We start from the raw sequence: 26,336 nt of genomic DNA on the forward strand, positions 1-26,336 counted from the left end.
TGGCTTAAAATTTCGGACAACAGAATCTTGGAAAAATAACAAGGATCGGTTTTAACATAAATACGAAATGTTTTTTACTATGAGAAAAAGTATAGCGAAAAAATACTTTTTTCAACAATAAAATACATTATGTATATCATGTGATGACAGTAATAATCAAGCAGTATTCGTATTAGCCTACATTTTAATAATCATTTGAACTTGATATATAAAAGCAGCTCATCGTTGAGGAAGTCAGTGTCACTTTTCATTTGTAATTCGAATGATATAATGATATTAAAACCAAGTACAGTATAAAAAATAAAACAATAAATATAAGTACACAAAGTAGGCATAATATTTTTCTAAAATATCCACATAAATAATAAAAATCATGGATGATAAAGAAGTATGGAATGGTACTGATTCCGGCGAGGAGATCGTTATTTCTGGTATTGCTGGTAGATTTCCAAATTCAGATGATATGCATCAGTTACGAGAAAATCTATTTAATAAAGTGGATCTTGTTAGAGAAAACCATGGTCGATGGAAAATAGGTAAGTAATTCATGTGTAATTATATAGTTTTAAATGTTTATGTCTGTTAGAATATATCACTTCTGAAATTGTGATCTCGACTTCTTTTTAATGTTTATGTCTATTTATATATCTATTTATATCTATTTTTGTGTCCCAAACGTAAGTTTACCTTGTGGAGAAACCAATTCAAGATTAATGTCCCAAAGTATAATAGGTTAATTTTAATATCAGATTACTTCTATTTTTTTTCTAATTCCAACAATTAAGAAAAAATAGAGTAAGTAAATAAAGATTAATTTTAATCTACAGTAAAAGAAATAGATATTAATCTCTCTCTATTTATATCTATACAAAATAATTATTTAATATGGCATTAAACTGACATCAAAATGACTTTGTGGTTCTGAAGCTACATATCTACCTATCATATATGCTCGTTTTATTAATAAATCCCTTTTTTTACGAATTTCTTTATCATCTTTGCTGAATTGTTAAAAGTTTCCCGTAACTAATAAATCAACTTTTAAAGCCATATTTTAAATAAATAACTTTAGTAAATAATTATTAGTACACACCAAAAAATTGTCGTGTTTAGTGATTAAATTTGTTTACAAAATTTTGGCAAATTACTATTTCAAATTTTTGAAATTTCTCATTACAAATTTAATGTCAAAATGGCGGAGAAAATTATTAAAATTGATCAAATTTGCTTAAAAGTTGTTATTTTCAAGGTCTCTGTACCGATTTTAAAAATATAAAATATAGAATTATTAGATATTATATGGCTGCTCAATATAGCAAACATAATGTTCGAAGTTTAAAGCACGTTAATTTCGAAAATTTCGTTTACTATATTGAATCCACCATTTTTAATTTTGTATTTTTTGGCATATTCTTAATCAGCAACCTTTAAAACTCTTAAGTAATAAGTTTCAAGCATAAAACTTATAGAAATGAAAAAAGAACAGCGTATCTCAGCAATGAATATAAAGTGTTAGCAATATTTAAGAGTCAGAAGAACACGTCTATCTTGCTGTGACTTTCCTTCTTTCCGCGTATCAGCTAAGGAAAACGCAAGGTTTTTAATTACCGAATTTTTCCAAATTTATAAAAATAATTGCAAACTGTATATTATTACATGAAACACAATATTGGAGCAATTTATGTAAAAAAAATTAATAAAGTCGCGTTTATACATATACAGAAAACAAAATTTTCCTATGGAAATTCATAAAAACAATACAGTCACGTGTTGGCATCTGAAAATTTTGACTGGCGAAGCGTTAATTACTAAGCTAAACAGAAATATACTTCTGTTCTTTAAACTTTAAATCTTGCTTACAACTCGAGGTCTGTATTGCCGCCTCTTGGTTTCAAGCAAATTTAGCTGATTTAGAAAATTCCGTTTATCATATTGAATTCTCCATTCTGAATTTTGTATTTCTAACACCAATTCGTATTTAGTGATCTTAAAATCTCCGGGTATTAGTTTCACAAAATTATATTCACTAAAAAAAGGCCACAAAGGATTAAAACGACAGTCAAGATCATCGTCATGTGGTATCAAACGTATTGCAGTCATTTTAATAATTTATTTTGACATCTTAGCTCTCATTAATTTGACGGCATATTAACGTCATTTTGACAAGGTAATTTGCACTGAGCAAGAAAAAAAAAGAAAAAATGTTTAAAAAGAATAAATAGAACAATAATAGAATGATCGCGTTGTTATAAATTATAAATAAAGATTAAAAATAAATAAAAGAGATAAAAGATGTGACGATAAATATATAAATAGGAGTCTAGTAAAAAAAGTATGTCACAGTAAAGTAAGATTTTGGCAATTCTTTATTATGAAATTAGCAAGAAGGTATTAGAAAAATGTTGAACAATTAAGCAACTAATGAGTATAAGAAGATGAGAGGTTAAATAATGAAGTAAACCGAGTTTTTTTATTAACATGTAAATTAAAAGAGACATGATAATAAGATGAAAGATTAGAAGAATAAATGTAATATTTCAAAATTTATCATTTTTTAATTATTTTTCAAGATTTTATTCAAGTTTTTTGTTTACGGTTTGCATAAAACATTTTTATAAATTGCAAAAAAATATTTTTAATATCGTGGGAACATTTTTGTGTAAAATACCATAAAGCTGACCTCTCTATCATTTTTTCTTTAGCCAAAAAAAAATTCATAAAAAAATCGAGTTCAAAAAAATTATTTTTACAATTATTTAGAAAATGAAGGGTGATGGAAAAAACAAACAATGTAGTCGTTTTCAGCGCTTCAAAATCCTAGAAACACTTTCCAAAGTTTAAAGCACAAGATATGTTTTAAATTTTGTAGACCTCTGTAATTTGTCCTCTATTCTCTTGTCTTCTCCTCATCATTCTTCATTATAATATCTATATTTTATTGTAGCTAAAAATTCTATTACAATTATTCTTATTATCTTATTTTATTTTATATTACCTTGTCTCTTTCAATTTATATATTAATAAGAAAACTGTGTTTACCTCATTAATTAACCACTCATTTTCTTTCATTCGTTGGTTGCTTCAAACGTTCTATCCTTTTCCTAATACCCGTTTGCTATTTTTTTAAGTATATGTTTATATACATATCAATACATATTATTAAGAATATATGATGTAAAGAAAAAAAAATCAAGTCCATTCTTAGCTATGTAAAGTCAAAGTAATAAAATATGTTCTATTCACATGACATAATTCTTATAAACACTTTGTTAACTATAGTTCTACCAATCATATCTATAGCTAAAAGTTTATCTAGTGTACCATAGAATGAATATAATATATAATTTTCTAAAAAACGGTAAATGGATTCGATTATAATGGGAGACGATGTACTAACAACTAGTAAAAGATATTTTTAATTATAAAAAATAAAAAATTATTGAGCCTTTGTAAAGCTTACACTCTAATGTTGAATAATCATTGAATACAAATTGTACAACGCTCAACAAGTATGCAAATTAAAGATGAAGATTCAGGCTTTCGAATGTTGTAAACGCATTTGTGTACAATTTTTATTTTATGTTATACAGAACTTTGCAAAATTTGTAAAAGTTTTGAGATTTGACGCATCCCCATATGCATCTGTGTAACTTCGTAAATTATCAGTAAGTTGTTTAAAGGGGAAAATACATTTAGAACCTTCAAAAAATGTGAAATTATTTTATTTCATAAAATAAAAGTACATCTTAAGAATATGTGCCCAAAATTTTACAGCAAAATTCCAAGTATTTTCGAAGTTAGAGCCTATGAACGTGACACATCTTTGCGCGGCGCAACTTTAAACACGTTTTTCTCGAAACATTTTCAATATTGGTATACAAGATTGTTCAAAAACTACTTAATCAATTCTCTTCAAATTTTACACACATCTTACCTATGCATTCACCTTCTATTTGACATAAATTATTTATGAAAAGTATAAACCAGAAGTAATTTTTTTATTACACAATTTAACAAAGATTTAGTGACAAATTCAAATTTTACTTCAAACATGCGCCATTTTTTCAATTTTCATTTTTTCCCCATTTCCGTCAAATAGAGCGTATACATGTTATTAACTTAAAAAAATTTTTCTGTTTACGTCAGATCAATACAACAGGAGCTAGGTTATACACCGACTGACAACTCACATCGCTACCATTTTTGTTTGCAGCGCTACAGTTTTTATATTTTTTTATATATTTTTTATATATTTTTCAACAAAAAAATTACTTATGTGTTAAAAAGTTTGAGTAACAAATATACCAAATTTTGAAACAATTTTGAAACGATTAAATAACTTTAATTTAAAAAAATTCTTGAAAATTGCCTCTTTTCTAGCCTTTTAAATGTATTTCCCCCCTTAATAAATTACCAATCTCAAAATTAGAGAGCCTTGCAAATATAAAATGCTTCTTTGAACATTTTGTTATGATCACCTTTTTACAAAATTACACTCTTGAATTTCGCCTATTTTTGGGATTAAAAAATGATGTTTAAATTTTAATGAGTGTGTAGATTAGAAATTTATTTAAAATATAAAATAGATTAGAAAAATTTATTTAAAAGTAAAAGATATATGTAATAAATAATAAGAAAAAACGCATTAATTATCGCGCTAATTCGTGTGTATTTTTTAAATAGTTATTTGTAATAGAGTCCTCGCAATTAGTTTCATTGTTATTAAATATGTAATAATTTATAATTCAGCTACATAAACTTTCTTAAAATAAAAATCAATTATTGTAATAAAGCATATATTAGCCTAGCCTGGTATTAGTGCCGTAGTTATTAAAATCTGTTTAACTGCTGATTACAATATCGTTTATTTATTACACTGGCGATGCTGGACTAACGATGGAACTCACTCGACGTCGGTATTGTAGATTGCTGTAGATTTTTCTTTGACAAACTATTGATCGCGCATGAGGCGAAGAGTAAGGGGAATGGGCTAGCGCACTTTGTCAAATGCACTCATCTGTCCTTATTTTTTTGACTTCAACGCATCTAATGCAAGATCTCTGAACTACAATAAACCCAATTCCTGCTCTTCGCATTAATGCACGTGAAAATTACATAAACAATTTTCATACATTTATATCTTTTATAGTAAAGCTTCTAAGATTATTCTGCAAGCACTGTATAGTTCTTTGATTTAATTCACACTTCGCTAGCTTCTTATTTCATACACACAATGTCTAAAATTTTTATATGAACATATGTTGTCACAAGTCGGCTGCAGAAACCGATAATTAAACTATAATTTTTTAATCAACTTTCGTTTTTTGTATTAAATTATAGCGAAGGGGGGTGTGTTTTTGTCACTACTTTAATTGTGTAAAAGGATTTTGCGATTTGTACAACCAATTAAGAGTGATTTGTGCACAAAAATAAGCATGTATAGAGACCGGTCCAGCATTGCTTTAAGGCGATGCTGGAGATACCGACTGAACACTATTATTTTTAATTTCAGTAAACTTTTTATTGAATTCACAGAATGATAAATCCTTCTCTACAATTAAAGTATTGACAAAAACATAATACACTGGCTACAATTTAACACAAAAAACAGAAAAAAGTTGCAAAACTATGTGCTTCTGTAGTAGTCTCGTGACAATATATATTGCGTATAAAAGTTCTAGACTTCGTACCTACAAAATAACCATCCAGCGTACAGTGAATTACACGTAAGATTGTTAGTGTGCTTTCAAAACGATCCAAGAAGCTTTAGTATAAAAGATATTTCCAATCAAAAATATGATGTTTATGTGTGCGTGCAGAATCGATGTGAGAATCGGTGAAGAATGAGACTGAGTGAGACAGAGCACTAGTTTAGTTCCTCGATGTATTAGAGGCGCTAAAGTCAAAAGAACACGGAAAGATGAGTGCGTTTGACAAAGAACGCTAGCCTATTCCCCTTACTCTTTGCCTAACGCGCGACCCACAGTTCGTAGAAGAAAAATCTGCAGCAATCTGAAGTACCGACGTCGAGTGAGTTTCACCGTCAGTCCAGCATCGCCAGGCGGTCCGATCTTGGGGCTCTCTTTGCGACAAGCTTCGTCGCGAGGAATCATCGGGGGTTCTGTGTGCTGGCCAATCCATTGACGTTGCAATGCAAAATTTGCACATTTCCGCCAACCAATCACAAAGTCGGTCACGTGACCCCAGTTGGCGATTCTCTCTCCTAGAGGTTCTCTAGGTAGATCCACTGCTAGTCACACACTTTGAAGCAAAGTGTATTTATTATAATAGAAAATAATAAAATAAAATAAAATAAAATAAAATACTACATATAGTCGTGTGGTGCAATGTCAACTATAAAAAAGAGAAAATTAGTTTTCATCACTTTTTAAAAAAAAGTAATGAGTTCTTTTAAGATAGATGTTATCGCGGCCATACCGGCTATTATAAACTACCCCTTTACAGATTACGGTAATGACTTTACGGCTACCGGATTACAGAAAAAGCAGTTATAAATTAAACTTAAAAATGAAAACGGGCACGTATATAAGAAATACTTGTTTTTTATTTTGATCTGTACTAAACCAAAATCAGAAGGAACACTCTCATGCCTTTCCTTGTAATTAAACTTAATCTGCGTTGTTAAAAATAAGAATAAATTCTATACGTAATTTATTTTCTCTTTTGATACTCATTGTAATTTAAAATAAGGATTAAAAGCAGTTCCTAAAATATAGCATATTTATGATTTCGGGTTTAAGATTTATACAATCATTAAATCCTCTTCTTTTAAAATAATGATTTCTGTTTTTATTTTTAATAAAGCCAAATCTAATTAAAGTAACTATATTGAATAAGGGAGGCAGCCCCAATGACCTTGACTTTGACATGTGTTGTTAAGGTAATGACCCTGAGTAACGTCTAACAAGTTCTAGCGGTCGCTTGCCCTTCGATAAAAAGTTATATTCATAAAAAGTTTGTGAGTTTTTCAAAGTTTTTTGAAATTTTGCGGTATTTCCGTTTTAGTCACCATTTCTAAGTTCTATATTTCCTAATCCAACTCATAATTTCAAATCTAACATCATTATAACTTACAAATTGCAACTAAAATAGTGTAAGGTTAGGTTAGAAAAAGTACGGGAAGGGGTGCAGGGGGAGGAGCGGAGCTGTTTTCCCGCCTATGCGTTCTCTGTATCCATATGAAACAGTAGTTACAATAACATAGACCTCATCCCACGTGGAAGCCGTAAATTCATTATAATTTTCACAAACTTTTATAATTATAACTTTTTAACAAAGAGCAAGAAACGGCGTGTATGCATAAGTTTTTTCCGGTTTCACTAAGAGATAGCGCCAGCGAAAAGTACGCAGCGTATTAATTTGACACATACGTCATTTTGTTCGTCTGACATAGAACTACAAACACACACAAGTTGAGTCCGCCAAAAACTAGCGTCTTTGTTTTATTGTTCAGTGATCATGTCGAGTTTTGTGCCTCAAAAACAACATTTGCGGCACGCATTGCTTTTTTTATTTAATCAAAAGAAAAAGGCTGTTGAAAGTCATCGTTTGCTGGTAGAAACATATAGTGAACACGCTCCATCGATTAGAACATGTGAGACATGGTTTCGACAATTTAAAAGTGGTGATTTCAATGTGAAAGACAGTGAGCGCTCTGGTAGACTACAAAAATGCGAAGACGAGCAATTGCAGGAATTATTGGATGATGACCCAACTCAAACTCAACGGTAATTAGCAGAAGCATTACATGTATCACAAGAAACAATTAGCAGACGTTTACGAGCAATGGGAAAAATCAATAAACTCTGTAAATGGCTCCCACACAATTTGAATGAACGTCAAATGGAAAATCACAAAGTCACTTGTGAAATGCTGCTTCAACGCCACGAAAGGAAATCATTTTTGTATCGAATTGTGACGGGTGACGAAAAATGGATTTATTTTGAAAACCCGAAGCGGAAAAAATCGTGGCTTTCACCTGGCGAAGCCGGTCCATCAACACCAAGGCCAAATCGCTTTGGCAAGAAGACCATGCTCTGTGTCTGGTGGGACCAGAGCGGTATTGTGTATTATGATGAACTCTTGAAGCCCGGCGAAACCGTTAATACACAACGCTATCGCCAACAAATGATTAATTTAAACCACGCATTAATCGAAAGACGACCGGAATGAGCCAGAAGACATGGCAAAGTGATTTTGTTACACGACAATACGTCGTCTCACACAGCAAAACCAGTGAAAGACACCTTAAAATCTCTTGGATGGGACATCCTTCCGCACCCGCCATACTCCCCAGACCTGGCGCCATCTGACTATCACCTCTTCGTATCAATGAGGCACGCGCTCGCAGAGCAGCACTTCAGCAATTTCGAGGAAGTTGGAAAATGGCTCGACAAATGGTTTGCCGCAAATGACAAGCAGTTTTTCTGGCATGGTATTCATAAATTACCTGAAAGATGGGCGAAATGTGTAGAAGCTGATAGCCAATATTTTGAATAAAAAAAATTAATTTCCCTTGAAAATTAGGTGTTTTTTTTTTTACCAAAAAACCGGAAAAAATTTATGCATACACCTGGTAATAATTATAAAATAATCATTTTATTCTATTTTATTTTAAATACCTGCCTATTTCAATTACTTTCAATTTAAATACAATCGACTCCTGATATTCAGTAACTATCCTACAACATCCAAAAAGACTAATAAATTAATTTTAACAATTGCTACTAGAATGTAACACGAATTTTATAATACATGAAATATGACATACCATCATGACACCTATTTCACAATCCATTTTTCTACTTTAATTATATATTTATGTCAAAGAAGAATCTTGAATTTTATATAAAAAGGTAAATAGTCAAGGTAAATCTATCGATCTTTTATTAGAGAATCCAGAAATACCAAAATATATGGGAACAATTAATAATGTGGAAAAATTTGATGCGGACTTCTTTGGCTTTTCTTTCGAGCAAGCACATGCACTTGCGCCTGAGGCAAGATTATTATTGGAACATGCTTATGAAGCAATTATCGATGCGGGAATTAATCCAAAACAATTGAAAGGAAAAAATACTGCTGTAATCATAGCAGTTATTGGTATAGAAACGCAAGAAAAATTTATGTACGAAAATCTTCAGGTAAAAAAATTATTAATTAATAAAAATATACTAGAAAAATATTATTCAATTTGTTAAATTTCTGACCAAAAGTTGCATGATAATGAATTTTTATAATTAGTTACGCGGTCAGAATATTATTGGATGTAGCAAATCTACGTTAGCAAATATTCTTTCATCCCATTTGGATCTGAAAGGACCATCACATATTATCGATTCAGCATGCAGTTCGAGTCTTTCTGCCCTGGCCGTCGGGTATGATTATATCATGTCGGGTATATGCGAAGATGCGATACTTGGGGCTACAAATTTATGTTTTCATCCTACGATAAACCTGCATTTTTCACGTCTAGGTATTTTTCAAATTAACTATTTTTGTAATACATGTAAAGAAACGCATACAAATTAAAGAATTACATTTTTCTTATAGCATTCAAAAAAATAAATTTATTTAATTTTCATCAAGTTTTGAAACTTCAATGAAAACATTTGTAATAAAACTTAGCTAAAATAAAATATTATCTTTTGAGACAAATGGTATTTTAATTTTCCATTCAAACTTATAGTTAAACTGCGTTTATTCATAATCGATTTCATATTCAGGAAAAAAATATATAGAAATTTATTTGTATAGAAATCTGAATTTATATTTTTGTTTCGATACGCCGGAGGGGGGAGGGCGCAAATTTTCTGAAGATTTGTCATTTTCTATATATAAGTTAATTCAATATAAATTAAAACATGATTATATATTTTGTATTTTTGAGGTGTTCTGTCAGCTGACGGTCACTGCAGACCTTTCGACATCACGGCAAACGGATACACACGTAGTGAAGCAGTGGCAGTGGCATACCTTCAAAAGGCGAAGAATGCAAAAAGAATTTATGCGATATGTCCACATATTAAATTGAACAGTGATGGCTATAAAGAAGAAGGGATAACACATCCATCAAAGCATATGCAAAGTATTTTACTAACGGAATTGTACGATGAATGCGGAATACCGAAATCATGTTTGGATTGCATTGAAACACATGGTACCGCTACCAAAGTTGGCGATCTTCAGGAAGTCAGTGCACTCCAGAAAGCTTTGTGTAAGAATAGAGAAACTCCATTAATGATTGGTTCTGTCAAATCCAATCTTGGTCATGCTGAAGCTGCGAGTGGTTTTACTCAGATCGCTAAGGTAAAGCATGTAATTTCCTCTTTTATTTATTAGCTTCAAGTTTATTTTTATTATACTTATTCACAAAAAATGAAATACACAAATAGAAGCAAATATATTTGAATGAAAATTGTTTGACAAATTACTTGAACAAGAATTAAGATAACAAGCTGATACCATTTTTTATCATTTTACCGTTAAAATAATGATAAATAATTTGCTTACTATCTGGGAAGGTTCATTAACCCTTCGTGATCCAACATTTTTCTTTGCTTTTTTCCTAGTTCAGTTAAGTCACGGATAATAGTTTTTAAAAGTGTTTTTGGGCTCTAGAAAATCTAAAAAAAAAATTCTGGAACACTCTCTTTCAACTTTCCAGAATACAATTTAGCAATTATTTGACCCGAAGCTCGCTTCAATCTTTAATCCGTGCCGTACTCGAGTTTTAATCACAATGAATAATCCAATAACAATCAGAAAAAACTTTTTAACTATATTATATTCTTTCTTCTTATTTTCTCTTTTCTTCTATCCGCCTGAATCCACTCTTATCCCAAATTTGTATTCGAATCTTTCCAATACTTTCACCAGGGTGATGTATTATTGCATAATGCACATGTAGTCTCACAATTTTTAAAACAATAATCTATAAGATTGTTAAATTTAAATGGTTCCTCTTATATACAATTTTATATATACCACAAATACATAAACAATTTTATAAATCGAGAAGTTAACTGATTATGAATATGTGATTGAAGTTTGATAACATTATTTCGTAAATGTAACAGAGTATTCGATTTATTAGCTCGACCTGACTTCGAGTTGATGGTCTTTTCTTTTTAGACGCATTTTTTGCATAAATTATCTCTTCTTTTGTCGCTAAAAAGAACAACCATTGACTGGGAATCGGGTCTAGTTAACAAATCAAATACACTACAAGTTTACATCGTAATTATAGTATAAATTAACTAACAAAAAATGTTTGATACAGGTTTTTTCAAATTTTGAATCTAAAGACATCGACAGGTTCAATCATACCAATTCCTACAGAAATTGTTAAAATTTTAATGTTTTTTTGATAATGTATTTATTGTTTCAAAGATTCCTAAATTTTGATAAACTGATGAATGTTCCGGTTTATAAAAATGTTTCTGTTAAACAAATATCCGGCTTCTGGAAAATTAAAATATTGGATATCCGGTATCTGGATTTACGTTATTACCGATATCATGTATCCGGAAATTTCACTATCCAGAACAGTACTAATCTTAATTTGTTAAAAATCCATATAATAAAATATTATAATAAAAATAATTTTTTAATTATTAAAATTCAGAATAAAAATAAAAAAAACGTGATTTACTTATAAGATAAAAATAAAACTTTGTCTTGTTCAACTGGGACATTGGTGGCACGCGGTTAATTTTTACCTCTTATTGTATAAAACACAACTAATCTACGGTGTCACTTGGCATCAAGAAGTAGGGGTAAAGGGGAAGGAGGGTAAGATGTTGAAATGGGTAAGATGATGAATTGTTAATATGTTCAAGTTAATAACAAATAACAAACCGATGATTAATTTATTAGAAATTTTAGATGGTAACAAATAATCTGTGATAGTTTGATTTCAATCTGTCCATAAAAGATAATATAATATAAAATGTGTTTTCGAAGTAACCTACTCAATCAACACACAATATTTAAAAAATGTTTTTAAAAACATTTAAAAAACATTTTTAAAATCATTAATAAAACCGTTAAAAATAATGGTTAAAATGTTTATTTTAACGTAAAAAAAAATATTTTTTAAATATTAGACAAATGTTTTTAAACATTTAAAGAAAATGTTTATTAAACGTTAAAGAAACGTTTTTTTTACGCAGCATAAATGAGCAAAACAATATTAAAAAAAAAAACATTTTAAAAATTTTTGCAATAACAAAATTTTTCGAAAATGTTAAATTTAATGGATTCATGTTATATGTAATTATAATAAATATTTTTATTTTCTCTATAAAATCACAATATTGTATAACTAAAAACGTACAAAATTATTTATTTATCAATTTTATTTATCAATATTTTTCAATTTTTGTATTGCAATATTTCATAGACAAATAAACATGGCAACTAGAGGTAAGATGACGAAAGTTGTGCATAGGCAAAGTATTGCATTTGTACATTAGTCTTTTCGGTCTTAACAGCATTCCGACTACATATAACACAATTTTAATCGCAATATGTATCGTAATGCATATCACAATTTTAATAATTTTATTTTTGTAGATTACATAAATATTTTTTGTTTTATTTACGTTTTTTTTTATCTACGTTGTAATATTAAAATAGTATAAGATTATTACATCATAATAAATCTTTTTTATTCATAGGTGTACATTTTTAACTTTATTTGACTGTTTTTCACCTTACTCGGTATTAAAAGTCATTTTACCCGCATATGGGAACAACATGACGAAATTAACATGTCCTAAAATAATTTTAATTTAAAATTATTTGTTATTGATTATGTTATTAATTCTTTAAGGTAATAATAGCATTAGAAACTGGTATTGTTCCATCAAATATCAATTACACATCAGCACGGAAAGATCTAGATGCCTTAATAAATGGAATTGTTCGTGTCATCGAAGAACCAATGCCACTTAAAAATGGTTTCATAGGTATTAATTCTTTTGGTTTTGGGGGAGCAAACGCTCATATGTTGTTAAAGTGGAATCCCAAACAGAAGGTTAACAATAGAGCAACAGATGATGACTTACCTAGACTTGTGATATTATCTGGACGCACTAAAGAATCAGTGAAGTTGTTTCTAAACGACGTTAGTAAACATTTCAAAAAAAATATTATTTTGAATAACTAGATATTAATTATTATTTTTTGCAACATACACTCTTTAGTGGAAAAATTTTACTGAAATTTCGCTAAAGTTTGTTTGAAAGTGGTATTTCAGCATTTCCGTATTTTTGTACTTTTCATACATAAAACAACAAAAAATAGTATAAAAGTTGTAACACTACGTAATTTTTCATTCTTGTTTTGACAAGAGTATTTTTTCAAAGAAGACGCTTTCATTTCATTAAAAGATTTTTTTAAAGTAAGTCTTCAAAATAAGACTCCAAAGTGGAAGAAAATAAGATAATTCTAACAGTTTTATTAAATTTAAGTTTGATAACTTTAAATTTTTATGACTATTTTCATATTAAAATTATGCCAAAATTATGCTAAAATAAATTGTGCTAAAATATCGCTAAAAATGTGTTCAAGTGTTCCAACACGTTGAATAATTTCAGAAAATTGATTTTAGTGATGTTTTAGATAATTTTTCAACAACATTTTTTTTAATAGTGCTTTGTTCTATTAATTTTTTTTATTTTGGAATATAGGTTGCTAGCAATCCGATAGATATAGAATATGTCCGTTTGTTGCACGATGTCTACGCAGACGGTATAGACGGTCATCCATGGAGAGGATTTACTATACTGAACGCTTTGCAACAAGATTCAATGATAGAAATTCGAAATTGTGAAAGTATGAAAAGACCAGTTTGGTTTATATTTTCTGCTCTAGGATCGCAATGGCCAGGAATGGGTATATATTTGATACATCATGTGTTCTTTACAAAAACATTAATGTAATGGAATAACATGTTTAAATTTAAATTTAAATTTAAATTTTTTAATTAAAATAGGTCGAAACTTACTAAAATTTCACGTTTTCGCAAATACAATAAGACAGTGCGATATAATTTTAAAACCATACGGTGTAAATGTCACAGACATTTTATCAAAGACGGATGAAAAAATATACAAAAACACGTTATACACGTTTGTTGGTATCGTTGCTATTCAGGTAAAAGATTTCAATAATATAAAGAATCATTTATTATATTTAATTGTAAAAGACTAATATAAAATTTTTTTGTTGTGTACTTTTCTACTTGCTGTACAGAATAAACTATTTTTTTGGACTTCACAAAACTTATTGTATCTCAACAAATTTATTTGGAATGGTTTCAACAAATCAATATTTAAATTAATAAAGAAGACTAATGTTATTTTCATCAAATAATAAATGTTATTTGAAACAACATTTTTATTCAAACAAATAATATTTTGTAAAAGAACATATTGTTTCAATAAAATAAATTTCATCAAATAAATAGGAATATTAATTCTAAAAAAATATTTTTCTCTGTGCATATATGTTTGAATTATTAGATATTTTCTATATATTTTAAGGTCTTTTTCAATAATGATATTTCAAAGTATGAAGTATGTTAGAAAAGTAATGAGACTGATTTTTTCATAACCATGAGTTTTTTTTTTTTTACACGTTGAAGTTGTCCACTTTAAAATAGTTCTCTTGAGCAGTTACCCAGCAACGGAAGCGTTGTTTCCAATCTTCGTAGCAGTTCTGAAAGGCTTCTGCTGGAATACCTTTCAACTCGTCGATTACGCTCTTCTGGATATTATCCAAAGTCGAGGAATTGTCCACAAAGAATTTGTGGCTCTAGGACAAACTGTTAATCAAACTTTTTATCGGAAAGTCCTTGAAAGACTCAGGAAAAGGATTGTACGTGTGCGACCAAGCAGTGTACGCACTTGGATGCTGCACCACAACAATGCGCCTTGTCATACGATAATCTCCATCAATGAATTTTTGGCAAGAAATAGCATTCCTGTGGTCCTTCAGCCCCCCTATTTGCCGGATCTCAGTCCCTGTAACTTCTTTTCTTTCCCTCAACTCAAAAACCATTCGAAATGGCGTCACTTTGATACTTTAGATAATATCCAGAAGAGCATAACCAACCACCTGAAAGATATTCCACCAGAAGTCTTCCAGAACTGCTGCGAATACTGAAAACAACACCTCCGTCGCTGTGTAATTGCCCAAGGAAACTATTTTGAAGGGAACAACCTTGATGTGTAAAAGAATAGAATTCATGGTTACAAAAAAGTCAATCTCATTACTTTTCTAACATACCTCGTATAGTGCCTCGTTACAAAATTATTCGTATGAATTTGTAGATTGGATTAGTAGATGTCCTAACGTCCTTGGGAATTACCCCGAGTTACATAATTGGTCACTCTGCTAGTGAACTCGGTTGCGCGTACGCGGATAAATGTCTCACTATTGAACAAACTATTTTATGTGCATACTTTATTGGTTTGGCATGTATCAAAGGAAACATAATTCATAGCTCTATGGCACTTGTCAGTCAACTTAATTACAACAGTCTAAAAAATATCTGTCCAACAGATATTGAAGTAGTATGTCGCAATAACGATAACAGCAGCATTGTGTGTGGACCTACAGAATCCGTACAAGAATTTACAAAAAAATTACAGGTAAACATGAATAAATAGTACTGCATAACTAATATTGCATAAGTAAATAAAAAAACTTAATAATTTTCAAAATATTAAATCCTCAAAAATTTAAATTCAATTTATCTCACCTGCATCTCTGATAAATTTTATTCTTGAATTATCAGTTTAATAATATTCACGTGAAAGAGATTTACTGCAACGTACCGTACCACAGTACTTATCTCGTAACCGTGAAAAATCAGCTTTTGCTGAATTTGAGTAAAATAATTCCACGGCCAAAGAAACGGAGTTCAAAGTGGATCAGCTCTTCTGTACCTTGTAACGAACGATGCACTTTAGAATCAAACTTGTCGTCAGCAGAGTATCATACGCGTAGTATATTAAATACCGTTCTCTTTAAACAAACCACGCATCTAATTCCACCCAACGCTGTGACTATTGAAATTGCACCAGATAGCGTTCTGCAACACGTTTTGAAAAAATCCTTGCATCCGAAAGTGGAGAACATTGTATTGAATCGACGCAATGAACAAAATATCGAAGTAATTTTACAAGGAATTGGGAAGCTCTATAACTGCGGTTTACAACTGCAAGTCGCAAATATATATCCACCAATGGAATTTCCAGTTAGTCGAGGAACTCCTATGATCTCTCCATCGATCAGGTAAAAGTTTTTATCGTAACTACAATGTAGGTGTTGGTTATAAGAACAAATATATATGCAGTATATTATTAATAATTATATTATATTATACTATAATTATATTAAAAAATTAAATCCTTAAACACACCGATCTCGTAAAATACGTAAACACATTTCTGAGTAACTTTGAAAAGATGTAACTTTGACTTGAATCAATATTTTTTAACAATTTTTTTTTAAGGGGCACCCACGTCATTGATTCTGTCTCTGAAAAAAGTTCACAAACTGAAAAGTTACCATCTTCTTACATACTCACAGTTCATGATTAACGTAATGATCAATAAGGTCTAATCGTTACGTTAATCATAAATTATGGGTATGTAGAAAAATGGCGACTTTTCAATTTGTAAGATTTCTCCAGCGACAAAATCGATGACCGTGGATGTACACACATATTCCTAGAGGCAACAAAAATAACTCTATATTCATGAATTTTTTTCTCTAAACGTGTTAGAGGTAGTAAATCGGGATTTGTACTAATGTTTTACATATAGTTTTGTTAATAAAATATGATTTTTTTATTAAAAAATTAAAGAAATATCGCTTTTGGCATTAAGTGTGTTAGCTGCTATAGCTGCTCGCGATACCAGCTATAGAACCTATATGGTTCATTTGAAACACAAAAATAAATTATATTCTTAAAACATATTAAATTTAGTTAAATTTAGTCTGCCGTAGCCAATTTTTAAAATTCGCATTTATTACAAAATGGCACTTATCTGAATTTAAAAGTCCGCATTATTGCCTAAAATTAATCCGTAATAGTCACACTTCCAAATAATAACATAATGGTCACATGGGGATACACTGAACTCCCCCTACACAAAATCAGTCGCCATTTGCCAGCTTTTTGATATTTCGTCGCAAAAATTTTACTGGTCATACCTTAAGGTCTGTTCTTTATCATCTAGTAATTTTTTTTTAATTAGAATTTAACATAATAAAAAAAATTCAAATAGAAAAAAGTGCAAAATTTGACTTTTTTATAAAAATATAAAATTTTTTTATTTTTGAGATGAATCAACAAAAATTTAGGGGTGTATTTTCAAAATAGTATACTTTCAAATAAATTTAACATAATAAGCAAATTCAAATAAACAAAATTGCAAAATTTGACTTTTTTTACAAAAATATTCATAAAATTTTTAATTTTTGAGATAATTCAATAAAAATTTAGGGGTGTATTCTCAAGATAGTATACATTCAGATAAAAATTAATTTTATAAAAAGTTATTCAATTTTGAATGGTTTGTGTATCCTTAAAATTGGAAAAAGGACGCGTAGGTGCAATAGACATTGTATGACCATTACGAGTTAAATCGGTGTTTGGCTGTTATAAAAAACTAAGATCTTAAAAGACACAATATATTTTCATGCTGAATAAATAGAAAAAAATTCAAATCCGATATATCCGTTCGTTTTCGAAATATTTTTGGTAGCGATTTGAAAAACACGGTTTCGTGAAAAATTTAAAGTTTTCAATTTACGTTTAAACCGGAGCCTATCTGTTTAAAACGCTATAATTTTCTTTGTTTTTACAAATTTCGAGTTGAAACTTTAGTAAAATATTTTTACGATATCATACTAGGAAAAGTGCAAAAATTAAAAAATCGATTTTTTTGCCGCACTTAAGTACATGTATCCCCTTAATAAAAGTATCAGAACCTTGGAAATGTGACTGTACAATCGGCTTTGCCGAAAAATAATTTGTTGTAAAGTTATAAAGCAAAAATAAAAAATTATACAAAAATTCACTTTTCCTTTAAAAAATCATATTTTCGCAACAAAAAAACTTTTAAGAACTTTAAAATACGGCGTTTTGAAGCGAGTCACGCTAAAAAAAAATTATGGTTTTATCATTCCCTTTAGAAAGTATAATTATGTAACAAGGAGAATATAAAGTATTTTTGGATAACTAAAAATCCAGATTGTAAAAATAAATTTTATCTTTGTAACAAAACACTTTCAAAAATTTTACAGGGTGGCGTTTTAAAGCTAAAGAATCATACTTTCAAACATAAATTATGTCATTATCATTCCTATTAAAAAATATACTTAGGTAACAAGGCGAATGTGAGATACTTTTAATTAACAAAGGTGTTTAAAATTAAAAATTTATGTGTTTCATGATATATTTCAAATTATAGATACCACTTTGGCTTTATTAAAAAAAATAAAGATACTATCACTTGGATTTTACTTGTCAAAAGTAATGCAGCAGTTATTTCAAACAGTACATCAACATATTCTTTTTATAATTGGCGCAATTTAGAAATTTCTTACATTTTTTTGAAAAAATATATTTAGGTTGGATTAAATTAAAGATATTTATTTTTAAGTAAATACGACTTTGGTTGAAATAGGAAAATTTTTCAATAATAATACAGAGATAGTACTTGGGTTTTGTATAGAAATTAAAGAAAGTACCACATGGGTTAAAATAGGAAAATTTTTCAATAAAGATACAAAAATAGTAACACTTGTATTTTGTAAAAAAAATAAAGATTTAAGGGGTACACACACATACTTGGCGCTTTTTTTATCTTTTTTTTTAAGTAATTTTGTACTGATACAACCAAAACCGAACTTTCATCATAATGAAATACAATTATGATGAAATTTAATTGATCAAATTGTCGCATAAAAAGTGATAAACCTATGTGGAACATACATGTATGAACCTCGTAATCGTTCCGTAAGCCGTGAAAGAGTGAATCCCATTTCGCATTGCAAAGTACTGTGGACATGCAGAGTTTTCATCCTCTCTGCAGAAGAGCAAAAGGTAGGTATGTACCTAACCGGAAGGTATTTAATCCAATCCAAAATTTTGTCGCGATTGATCACGTTGATATTGTTCACGTTTCCAGACAAAAATGACAATTTGGTCAAATGGAATATAGTCAATCGCAACAAAAATCGAATTGATTTAGATTGCACCTTCCGGATTTTCTTTCTTTCCGTAAAGAGAGCGGAAACCCTCTACAATACCTTACAATGCGAAATGAGGTCCATTGCATATCTCTCTGTTTACAGAGAAGAACGAGTTCTATAATTCTGTTAAACATGGGTTTTTCGAATTTCCACTCGAAGCGAAGGTCCACCTCATCCCTTTCTCTGCTTCGTTTCCTTCCGCCATCCTCCAAGTAGATCTCGCTTTGCTGAGAAATACACATTTACATTGTCAACTGTATTTGTTAATAACTTTTTAACGAACAACGAGAGTAGTCTGAAACCTGCTCAAGATTAGATAGGATCATGACTTGACAATATATTTCAAGGTCAAGTTCATCGAAAAGTGGAAACCTAGACTATACATATAATTACATATTTAATTTAATACGACATTAGATGGGATCATTCCGAAGCCTGGTTTACACCAATATATCAAACACAAAAATATATTAAATCCAGAGAAAGATACATTAAAATTGTGCTCGACGAAGAGGACTACAATTTTATGAAAGGACATGTAATAGATGGGAGGAATTTGCTACCAGCAACCAGTTATATTGAATTCGTTTGGCAAACTATCGGCATGATGAAAAGGAAATCATATGTAACAATGCCGATAATATTCCAAGATATAAGGTTTATTCGTGCTACAAATTTATTGAAAGATAAACCAACAAACTTAACAATTACGATACAAAAAGGTATTAATGCACGGACAAGAGTTTATTTGTTTTAAATAATATCTACTTAAAGTAATAATTTCTAAATCAAAACAGAAATACTTTTAAAAATAAATACTTTTTGCTCCAACAACATACAATATTATGCTAAAAGCCAACAATTTATTTTAAAAATGTTTTATTGAAACAAAAACATAATTACGTGTCAGTAAAAAATTATTTTATTAAAATGGTAAATAACGAATCCCATTACTTTAAGTTTAACATACGTAAAAATTTTTATTCAATTTATGAATAACATGAATTCAAATATTTCTCGTAAAAAATGTTTTCTTTATTTCAAGAAATGTAAGTACTCTTTAGAAACAAAAAGTTTTCTTTATCTTACTTATTTCTTACTTCTCTTTTAAAGTATATATTTATTTCTACAAATAAATTCTTGGTTACCAAAAATATTTCAATAGAGAAGAAGAGGGTATTATGACTACTGTTAACAATACAGCTACCCCTATTATTTCCGTTACTAGGTGACGTATTCCAACAATTGTTTATGAAGTTATTCGTTTAGTAGCCCGCCGTTTTTAGTGATGCTAATATGCCAATACATAATGACTGACAATTATTATATGGCATTTATACATTTGAGCACTTCTAAACATTTTTAAGGTACACTTTTGACCTTTAATTGCATACACTTCCTCATTATTCTTAAACTTGAGTGTATTATCACACGAAGGTACCTACACTCGAGTGTCTTTTTATTATTTAACTTTTTATTCGGCCGTATACATTTCGAATTATACAAAGTTAAAACAACAACATGGAATTTTGTTAATATGCAAAATTTTTATATCGAAATATTTTTTTAAGCAAAATTTTTATATCGAAATATTTCTTCAATAAAACAATTGTCATTCTAAAGAACGGTGTTCAGAAACATTAGAGACTTTATTATGCTTGTTGTTTAATATTAAACAGGGATGAAACAAAATTTTTAATGAAATTTCTAATGGTATTTCTAAAACTTCTGAACGCAGGAAAATTCTAAATCAGGAAAATTCTAAACAATGGAAAATTAAAAATATATAACTTTGTCACAAGGTACCGTGTTTTTTTTTAATCTAAACCAGTTTTTAAAAAGTTATTTTTATGGATAGCCATATTACAACCACTTTTTTTCTTTCACCGATTATGCAGTGAATTATATTTTTATAAATTACGTCCTAAATAATAAATATTTCATTACTATGAGTCCAGAATCTGTTAAACAATACTCCAACGAATGTAATCGTTCAATAGAAAATATTAATTATACACAAAGTTATTCAATAAAATGAAAATGGTTGCCATATTACTCTCTTCTCCTCTGTACATTGTTTCTAAAAATCTATAAGATTTCTATAAAATTGTTTCTAAGAATCAATTAAACGACTGTTAAGAACTATTTGAAAAAATTATTAACGTGAACAAAGAAAATTTTTCTTATAAAACAAATTTCCTTAAGAGTGAATAAATATTTTTAAAATAGTATGATATTGAAAGAGAGACTACATGTAATAATGTGTCAAATACATAAAAATGTTACAGATGGACAGTTTGAAATCACCGAAGGAGAAAGTGTTGTACTGACAGGTACAGTGTACGAAACATCGAATCCTGAAGAGGAAATGACGTCGACAGATATATTGTCGGATAATAACGAAGAAGAACATATGACTGCTAGAGATATCTATAAAAAGTTAAAATTGCGCGGTTATCAGTATAGCGGCTTGTTTTGTGGATTACACAGCGCATCTATTACAGGAAACAAAGGACATGTTGCTTGGAAAAGTAATTGGACAACATTTATGGATACAATGCTACAAATGTATATTATAGGAAATGATGATAGAACTTTGTATGTGCCTACAAGTATACAAAAACTGATAATCAATCCCAAGCTTCATGCTTGGAAGTTACAGAACAGTAAGGATGTCGGGAACGCTACAACAAATGAAAGTAAAGGTAAATATTTTACTAACAAGAGGAGGACCAAGTGACTCACTCTGGGATTTCGACCCAAATTTTTTTAATTATTCTGGAGAATATTTACCTTTAATTTGTGTATTTGTTGAACCTTGTACGATTTTATTACTGAATTAGGCAACACTGAAACAATAACGGCCTTTTTTGCTTCAATGTTGAATAACTCAGTGGAAAAAAATCGTACAACGCTCAGCAAGTACGCAAATTAAAGATAAAGATCCACGATTTCGATTGCTGTAAACCGGATTTGCATGCAATTTTTATTTCGCGTCGTGGAATTTTGCAAACTTTGTAAAAAATTTTGAGATTTGACGCATCCCCATTTAAATCCTCGTAACTTCGTAAACAATCTCTAAATCGTTTACTGACTTATCAATCTCAAAACTAGAAATTTCAAGCTTTAAAATGCATTTTCAAAAATTTTTTTACGATCATTTTTGGAAAGATTACTTTTAAACTATGCCTATTTTTCAGAATAGGTGATCTCTTATTTTGTTGTCGAGTGTATATCATATTGCCAATTTTCACAAATTTATTATTCCAAAACTAAGGCCTATTCAATCAAACGCCGGGACACGTATCTTTTTTTTTATCTCAAGAATAACTAAAAAAATTGGATTTGAAATCCCAGGGTGTGTAACGTTCTCTTGTAAGTAATAGTCTGTTTTGATACATAAACAACGTGTAAAGAAAGTTTTATGATAAGGAAAATTATTTTAGATGCCTTATTACCGATACGAGTACATAAAGAGATCGACACGATTATATCTAGCGGAATAGAGATTCGAGGCCTTAAAGCCACTCAGATTTCTAAACGAAAATTAGTCCAAGAAGCTGTTATTGAGGAACACATATTTGTAGCGCATCATGATCGCGCAAAGATTTCTTTAAATGAAGCAATTCGAATATCGGCGCAACTTGTATTGGAAGATCATCAAATTACTAAAGTGAAAGCTATTGAGTTAGTAGAAGATGTTGATGAAGTTGCACCAGAACATCTCTCATCTTCGACGTTGCTTGAAACTTTTAGTGACATACCATTAATACAAGCAAAGATTACTCTGTTAACAACACCCGGTCGTTTCAGTCCAGCAGATTTATCGGAAAACATTTTAATCGGCGATTTAAATAAACCATCTGTAAATGACAAAGTCTTAATAGTCGCCGGATTTAATCTTCTAACTAAACAAAAAGCTTCTTTAGAACGACTTTTGCCATTCCTGAGAGAAGATGGTTATGTATTGACGCGTGAAAAATGCAACGTACATGACTATAACAAATATAAGGAACAATACAAATTAAATGTTATTCTAGAAAAACGTACTGATGAAGAAATGATTGTTCTTATGAAGAAGGAAGTTAAGACAGGAAAAAAAATAGTTGTTTACATAAATAATAATAACTTTAACTGGTTGGATAATTTAAAGCTGCTTGTGAACGGTGAGAATGATAAGAAGAGTCGAATAATACTTGTTGGAGAGGGAGATTTTGAATGTGGTTTGTTGGGTTTTATCACCTGTTTGAAGAAAGAACCAGATGGAGAACTTGTTAGGGGTGTGCTTATTCAAGATAAAAATGCTTCTAAATTTTCTCTACAAAATCCCTTTTATGTGCAACAATTGCAAAAAGATATGACTATTAATGTATTACGATCTAACAAAACTTGGGGATCGTACCGACATTTACGACTGCCACAAACGGAAGCGAATCTTGTACCTTCCGCTCATATTTGCCAAATGGTATAAACAAATATTCTCAAAGTCTATTGACAATCTGTTAAATGTCTAATATTATGTATTTTTATATTCTAAATACAATATTAAAATAATAATTTTAAAATATTGTTTTTTCATGTCACAAATAAAGATGTTGATATTTTTTGCAGATACGTGGTGACTTGAGTACATTTCAATGGACAGAAAATAATGTTTCCGTCGAATTTCATCGTGAGGATTTGATACGTGTCGTTTATGCATCTCTCAATTTCAGAGACGTAATGTTAGCCACTGGTAAATTAAAATCTGATACGGCGGATTCACGACAACGATTATTTCAACATATTCCTATTGGTTCGGAATACGTCGGATTCGATGTCAATGGAAATCGTGTAATGGGACTGCGTGATACTAAGTAAATAATGTTCTAAAAAATAATTCTGTGTTACGTAACATCATAAATTAAAATTATTATTTCTAGTTGTATAGCAAATATTGTTGTAAAAGATAAAGATTTGTGTTGGAAAATACCCGACGCGTGGACATTCGAAGAGGCTGCGACAATCCCATGCATTTACAGCACGGCCTACATGGCATTATACATTTATGGCAAAATGAAGAAAGGCAACAAAATCCTTATACATTCTGGTACTGGGGGCGTTGGACAGGCAGCTATTCACCTTGCTCTTAAGGAAGGATGCGAAGTGTTCACTACTGTAGGCACAAATGACAAACGTAACTTTATTAAGGAAATGTTTCCAACTATTTTGAATGATCATATTGGTAATTCTCGAGATACTAGTTTCGAACAAATGATAATGCGGCAAACGAACGGTCGCGGTGTCGACATCGTGTTGAATTCATTGGCGGAAGAAAAGTTAATCGCGTCCGTTCGTTGTTTGGCACAAAACGGTCGTTTTCTAGAGATCGGCAAATTCGATCTTTTGTCTAACAATCCTTTAAGTATATTTGCATTTAAGAAAGGTATTAGGTTTCATGCAATTCTATTTGATAAAATATGTACTAGCGATCATAAATATAAGTTGCTATTGTCCAAAATGATAGCCGGTAATCTGAATAATGGGACCATTAAACCAATTCAAGCAAAAATTTTTTTGAAAACAGAAATTGAACAAGCTTTTAGATACATGGCAAGTGGAAAACACATGGGCAAGGTATATTTGATTAATATGATTAATATAATAGCATAAAACTTTCTTACTCTCTTACTCTCTTTAATAATAACGTAAACAATGCATACATAATACCATTCTTCATATATAAATACGTTCACAGATTATTATAAATATCCAAAATAAAAGTAAACCTACGGATGAGCCTATTATCGCATATCGTCGCTATTATTGTCTGAAAGACAAAAGTTATGTTATAGTAGGAGGTCTGGGTGGATTTGGTTTGGAGCTAGCCGATTGGCTAGTACTTCGAGGTGCCAGAAACATCATTTTGATTTCTCGTACTGGAATAAAAAATGGTTACCAACAAATGAAAATTCGACTGTGGAAAAAGTATGGTGTAAACGTACTAATCGTCAAGAATATCGATGTCGCTGACCCCAAAGAATGCGAGTATTTGTTGCAAACCGCGGAAAGAGAAGCACCGGTGGATGCGATATATAATCTAGCTGTTGTAATGAAGGATGGTATTCTAAAAAATCAAACCGCGGAGACATTTGCTGAGTCCTTTCGATCAAAAGCTCAAGCGACGCAAACTTTGGACAAACTTTCGAGAAAATGCTGTCCTAAACTGCGACACTTTGTAGTGTTCTCTTCCGTTACCTGCGGCAAAGGGAACGCTGGACTGACTAACTATGGTATGGCGAACTCCGTCATGGAGAGAGTGTGCGAAAAAAGGGCGGAGGAAGGATTACCCGGATTGGCAGTTCAGTGGGGAGTTGTAGGTGATGTGGGTCTTGTCGCAGACATGCAGGAGGACGGTAAGGAACTAATCATTGCTGGTACTTTACAGCAAAAAATATCCTCCTGTCTCGATGAACTCGATAAGTTTTTACTTCAAAGTCGACCAGTTGTGGGCAGTATGGTAGTAGCTGAAAAGAAAGTGGGATTTTCTGGATATGGAAGTCCGATAGAAACTATCGCCAGTATTTTAGGTAAGTCTATATTTGCTTGACTGCCTATACAGACTACATCTTCCAAATCAAACTAGTTTATGATTTAAAGTTAAGAGCTTATTACTAATTACAAATAATACAAATTTTACATTATAATTCAAAATAATTTGTTTATATTACAGGTATAAAAGATATAAAAATTATAAGTCAAAATACAACTTTGGCCGAATTAGGTATGGACTCTATGACGACCGTGGAAATCATGCAAATTCTGGAACGAGTTTTTGACATTTTTCTCACTGCGCAAGAGATACGAAATCTTACTTTTACGAAACTCAAGAAAATGTTTAAAACAAACTTTAGTGACGATGACAAGCAAGATAAAAAAAATCGTGATGCAGAAGAACATATGTAGATATATAGTACATATACATATACATACATACTTATATATATATATATATATGTGTGTGTGTGTATATATATGTCATCCAGTGTATACGTATATGT

The 26,336-nt window shown here is 30.3% G+C and overlaps 1 protein-coding gene across 1 annotated transcript; it reads left to right on the forward strand.

Annotated features, from left to right (window-relative positions):
- Positions 1-219: 219 nt before the first annotated feature.
- On the forward strand, positions 220-26,336 carry LOC105196297 (fatty acid synthase). The gene is made up of 16 exons (XM_011162119.3): positions 220-536; positions 8,914-9,164; positions 9,265-9,496; positions 9,911-10,329; positions 12,857-13,150; positions 13,716-13,920; positions 14,021-14,181; positions 15,360-15,680; positions 15,827-16,326; positions 19,714-20,018; positions 21,585-22,001; positions 22,743-23,761; positions 23,908-24,152; positions 24,219-24,912; positions 25,034-25,865; positions 26,009-26,336. The coding sequence occupies exons 1-16, from the start codon at positions 374-376 to the stop codon at positions 26,239-26,241; spliced, it is 6,291 nt and encodes a 2,096-aa protein (XP_011160421.1). The 5' UTR covers positions 220-373; the 3' UTR covers positions 26,242-26,336.

The sequence above is a fragment of the Solenopsis invicta genome, chromosome 4 (assembly GCF_016802725.1).
Source record: "Solenopsis invicta isolate M01_SB chromosome 4, UNIL_Sinv_3.0, whole genome shotgun sequence".
Classification (NCBI taxonomy): Eukaryota; Metazoa; Arthropoda; class Insecta; order Hymenoptera; family Formicidae; genus Solenopsis; species Solenopsis invicta.

Coding starts and splice junctions, on each gene's coding strand:
- LOC105196297 (XM_011162119.3), top strand. CDS start 374: ATGGATGATAAAGAAGTATGGAATGGTACTGATTCCGGCGAGGAGATC. Junction 23,762..23,907: donor CCGCTCATATTTGCCAAATG/GTATAAACAAAT, acceptor TATTTTTTGCAG/ATACGTGGTGACTTGAGTAC. Junction 25,866..26,008: donor AACTATCGCCAGTATTTTAG/GTAAGTCTATAT, acceptor TTTATATTACAG/GTATAAAAGATATAAAAATT.